The 5,686-nt window shown below is 38.2% G+C and overlaps 1 protein-coding gene across 1 annotated transcript in view; it reads right to left on the minus strand.

The window, feature by feature from the left end:
• Positions 1-3,875: 3,875 nt before the first annotated feature.
• The window catches only part of KCTD7 (potassium channel tetramerization domain containing 7), a 6,182-nt gene continuing 4,371 nt past the window's right edge, over positions 3,876-5,686 (minus strand). Inside the window, exons 4-5 of the mRNA XM_010015296.1 lie at positions 5,042-5,220; positions 3,876-4,541 (exon numbers count right to left, since the gene is read on the minus strand). Of these exons, the coding sequence (XP_010013598.1) occupies positions 4,165-4,541; positions 5,042-5,220 (556 nt within the window). The 3' untranslated portion in view covers positions 3,876-4,164. The remainder of the gene's footprint in view (positions 4,542-5,041; positions 5,221-5,686) is intronic.

The raw sequence follows: 5,686 nt of genomic DNA on the forward strand, positions 1-5,686 counted from the left end.
TTCTCATTTACACAGTCCTCTTGTACCGGTTTTGCTATCTGGGTTTTTTTTTCCCCCCCAGAGCAGGGCTCAACACAGACATCCAGCTCTGAAAGCAAGGGATGGTGTTAGCAACACAAGTGGACAGCAGGGAAAAGGGTACTCCAGTTACTTCAGAAACTGAGCACTGTGCGAGCAGGGGGAGTTTGGCCCTCCTCTGGGTTGTCTGACAGGAGCAGAGGAGTAGAGGGGAAAAGAAGCAGAACTGAAAGGACTGATACCAGCCAGTCTGCCCAAGGAGACTGCAGACACTGCACAACTGTTTCCTTCCTGTGAAGGAAATGGTGAAAAAATTAGTGACTGGTGCCATTAAGCAAAACCTGCAATGGAGACTTGGGTCTTAATTTTCATTTGCAAAGTGAACTCAAATTGTAGGGACTGAGGATGGGGACTGCAGTGGCTGCAGACCAGATTCCAACAGTTTTCAGTGGAATGTACTTTTATTGCACAACACAAACTTTATATCCACATTTTCTTCTATGTATTTTAAATAAAAAATATGGGCTACGTATTACCTGAAGTAAAATGTAGTAAGAAATAATAAGCCACAGTACACACAGTGTTAAACATCCTGCATCAACTTGCTTAAACATGTAACACATCTGGAGAGAATTCCAAACCCTGATCGGTAACATCCAGGCTGGATTTTCAAAGGCATTACAGGTTACAATGCATAGACACATACAACTTATAATTCAACAAAACAAAATCCATTTATAAAAGTCACAGTGAAAGTGGAGGTAAACTTATACTAAGCTTGTGTAAGTAAAATGACTAAGAACTGCTGTTCTGGGAAGCAAGTTCCAGTTAGAGGACTATATACAGAATATAGTAACAGAACATGGTTACACATTGAAATCTAGATTTAGAGAAAGGTAGTGAAAGACTGTAGGGAGGGGGGTGTTTCTGTTTGTTAAATGAGATTATGTTTCCATAGCCCAAAACTCAGAACTATCCTGGGTCCTCTCTGCTGTGCGTGAAAATACGCTGCAGAACTAATTCCCTCCCACTTCCATGTTTGCAAAAACCAGCTCATGCCCATTGCACAGGACAGATTTGGAACAGGCTGTGTTCAGTTCCGGAGGGCACTGTTCAGCCACTTCAGATTTCACTACGAAAAACAAAGAGATGCTGAGAATCACAGACAAAAGAACCAGAAGTGGCACTTATCCTGTCTTAGAGCACAAAGTAAAACGTCTTTCCTTCAAACTGAATGAGCTAAATGGATGGACATGCATTGTCCTCCTAACGATCTGCAAACATAGTATTAATAGCAGTAGTATATTGATTATATGAGACCATTTACTGCCTGGCCAATTTGTCCATGGCATCAGCTTGCAAACACAGGCTATTTGGGAATGTGGGGATGGAAAAGTAGCTATCTAGATGCTAAAGTGGAAAAAGTAGAAGCACAAAGAAATGGGGAAATATGTTCTAGCAAACCTCTGGCCTAGTCAGGTAGAAAGGAAAGTCCTAAAGAAAAAAAGCAGTATTATGTAGGTATTTAGTTTAATTAGACAATTATAAAGCATCCACAATATACAAAAACATGGATTTAGTAGATCAGCTACTCACATTTCTGTTGCAAATGCAGAATTCAAAAGTTTTGCTACCCGCCAAGAAAAGGTAAGTCAGTAATAAACCAGTTATTAGATTGAACTCCCTGACATCCACCTGCCCAACTCTTCTGTTTCTGCCAAAACACGAACCCACATTAGGCAACATCATCTAAATCATTGTAAACAAAGACTGCTTAGAAGGAGTGTAGTGAGTAACAATACTGTTAACCTGCACAAGTCACAACACAGAATGTACATGTTTAATGAAAGCATGTTGGCTCAAATCCCTGCTTTCTATTTCAATATTGCACTTAATGTCTGCTGTCTTCTGGAGGATCTGAAGGATGAAAGCGTCAGTCGAGATGCAACTGATAGAGACCACAATTAATTGTCTTTTTAGTTAGGTAGTCTTCCTTATCTATTTAAGCAATAAACAGGGGAATGTTCTGAAATATCAGTGTGTGCATATTAAGAAATAGCAAACATGATCAAAACAGGGACTTTGCCATCATAGCTTCTCTAGAGTAACAGCAGAAAAAGTCTTAAAGCCAAACTAAAAAAAACCATACTGTTAAATCTGACTGTTCCATTTGTGCTGAAATTCAAACCAGAGTTATGTCCCCTGGGAATACATATATGGGAAGTGGCAAAACCACATTGATTAACCCAGTAAAACTGCAATTCTTGTTGTAATCTTTATATAAATTGGTGCTGAAAATCCTGAACTTAAGTATCTTAAGCGGTCTCATTTGACTGTTAATTTTGGGTTGTCAAACACAAGTACAGCACCTTGTAACACAAAGGCCAATATTTAAGAAAACAACTGAAACAAGCTTAAATGGAGATCCAAGTGCACATGATTTCCTCCCTCCTTCCATTTCAAAATCTAAGCTCTGGACTTGAACCTCAGCACTTGACAATGATCCTCTACAAGTAAACATGTGAAAAGAGATCATCAGAACTGTATGTCCCCACCTCAGAGAGACACATCACTAAAACCTCCTAAATGACATAAATACAAGTGTGACAATGCAAACAAGTTGCCTCTTTTTTTCCAAGACAATTGGATCATAAAGTTCTTACAATTATTCTAAAAATTACCTCAGGTAACTGAGAATTTTAATAATTGCAATTAACACATTTAAGTGTTTTGGTCAAAAGCTTAATTGACCAATGTTCTTGGATCAGCTGATCCAATGGAATGCAATATGCAAACATTTATTTCCCCCTCTCTCCTTAAGATTATTTTGAGGCCACTTCATGTGGGGTCTTTTGGAGAAGCACTTCATTTTCTGTCCCTCACGCAAGTTTTATCTTCAGATGTTTAATTCTCCCTTTGAGTTTTGGGCATTAAGTAATTCAACTTTGGGATGTGGTTACTAATGTCAGAAGTGCAAGTATTACCTTCTGAAAAGAACATGATTCTGCAATGGCTGCCTCTTTCAGCGTGGAAAGACACTTACTACACAGATATATTGGTTTATAATTGGAGAACTATTTGAATAGGAAGGTTATTTTTCCTGATCTTATACCAGGAAGGGTCAACAAGAATGTTAAAAATGAGACTTAACTGCCTGGAGAAGGTGAGGTGAAGAAAGCACTTGTCTAGTATCATCACTTGACTCTAACTCTAGAACAAAGTTTAATATCACAGAATGTAAAAAGAGTCAGTAATAAAATAACACACATTAAATATTCCTCTTACTTCTGCTAATAGGAACATACACTTAGGGTTTTCTCATTTACCAAAAGCCTTTGTAAATGACCTGATTCTAAAGAGCTTTTTTTTTTTTTGTAGATACTGTAAACATTTAGAATTTCTAAGGCTAAAAACAGGCACAAGTCTTCCATGAACAGTTATTATTCCTAAAAGCATTAAGGAATATATTCCAAATCTGCTATTCCTTCTTATAACAATGGAAATAATTGAAATATAATGTTATAAAGTCACAATGCAGATTCTTAATTAAAAAAGAAATATAGCTTAATCATGACAACAGTTAATACTATATAGGGATTGCTCCTTTCCTTTTGTTTTTTTAACTGATCTATCACATCAAAATTACATTTCCAGAATCTCTGTGCTGGGTGTTACTCAATTTTAGGAAGTGGCAAGTTTAAGTAATGACTAAAACCTTTCTAAGTGGGTAAAATTCAACCACCTTAGGTCAGCATTCTTAGCACCCCGGCTTTATAACAGCGCAAGTGAGAGCTGCAATATCCATTCTGCAGACTCTGATACTAAAGCCACATGGAAGGTGCCACCTTACAGAAGATGTTAGACGCTCCACTCTGTAATTTCCATGAGGTGATGTTGTTTTGTGCCTCGTTAAGGTACCTGAGCCAACAGTCTTGTTTCAGGCTGGTTTTTCAATATTGCAGAGGTTTTCCAACCTCTGCACCAGGTTCCCTTGTGCTGAGCAGCTAAGCATTAGCCAACGTTTCAGCAGACTGATTCCAATACATGTTAGCAGCAATGCATTTCCAGAGACACGTTGCAAAAATATTAAAAGCAATTGTCATCTAGAAGTCCTTTTATTCCCTGCACTGTTCTGGACAAGGTAACTCACCACCAAGTAATCTTGAATTCATAGATAGGACGCTTGCAGTAATAGTGATTTATCAGGTGTTTATCACACACCCCGATACACTGATGATCCACAGTTATCCCTCTGTCAGACAGGTCTGTCACGATACAGTGCAGAAGATCATATACATCAGCCACAGCCTCCCAGGGCCCAAAAGATACATCTACTTCACAATGATGTTCAAATAGCTTTGTCTCACTCTCACTCCTTTCAAAACGTAAAGAATTGAAGTGTGGGCATTCATAGGGAGTGATGGGCATCTCTTCTTTGAAGACACAGACCTTCAATTTTGCAAATCTTGCTTTTCTCTGCATAGCTCTGAGCTTTGCTATTTCGATGATCCTTTCCAAATGATCTAAAACACAGAATAAAAACCCAACAAAAATAAAAAACCCCAAAAATAAAACAAATGCCATCATTTCATGTGAAACACTACTACAGTGCTTAACAAATTATTCTTAACATCGTATTAGCAGCAACAGGAAGCTGCACATAGCTAAATATATAGTAATTAAATCAATCTGTCACCTTGTGAACTCAGTGTCCCTACTGCCTGAGCTCGTTCAGTTGCAAGTCCTAATAGCACAAATGCAGAGGCAAAGAAACCTTCATATTTTAATAAAGCCTTGAATGTTATGGCCCTTTTAATAAAGGCAGCATAAAAATCTGCATCCTTGGATGCGGCAGGAACAAATCTGATGTGGAGACCTCAAAGATCTAAAAAGCATGAAAAGTGCACAATAAACTTCCCAGCTACAATGATATTAGTTTGAAGGCTGAAGCAGAGCTGAAAGCACCACGTAAACTACTTGAATCACGCTGGAACAAACAGTCAATACTACTTTGTTTATTTACCTTTGTAATATGGCATTAGGCCCAGGAAAGCTTGTCTAACTTTTTCTCCTTTAAGAGGCTGGATATCCTCTAGATTGTCTAGCAATGGTCCTATGGAATAATACTGAGCTTCTTTGTAAACTGCCCTCACACGTTCCCTTGGCGGCACGTCACCAGATCGTAGAAAGTTGAGTATGTCTCTAAAAGAAGGGCAAAAATGTTAAAGTAACATGTTTCTGCCAAAAACGTTGCAGGAGCAACTCACTGAAAAACAAATACCACCAGATTCTAAACAAAAAGTTTGAGGTGGAGTAACCACTTAAAACAGAAGAGGGGACACTATTTCACCGGAAAGAGAACGTAGTCACTGTATTTCACATTTAGGTCTGTGACAAAATGATCTTCTCCGTTTTCCTGAAGATTTATATACGTGGACAATGTGAGAACCAGGACTGTAGTGAATGGATGGTGCATTTGCAAAGGAAGTTTTCTCTTCACAGGATCAGGGCCATGTACACTTGTAGTGTATATATAGTAGTAACTATGAGAATACTTTCTTGTAGTTTGGAAACACTGTTAAGCTACAAGAGTGTTTAGCATGGAAAGAAATCACTTCATAAGCATTAACAAAGCTATTACTGACCATAGGAAATAAAACAAAGCATT

This window comes from Nestor notabilis, unplaced genomic scaffold (genome assembly GCF_000696875.1).
Source record: "Nestor notabilis isolate BGI_N333 unplaced genomic scaffold, ASM69687v1 scaffold25625, whole genome shotgun sequence".
Taxonomy (NCBI): Eukaryota; Metazoa; Chordata; class Aves; order Psittaciformes; family Psittacidae; genus Nestor; species Nestor notabilis.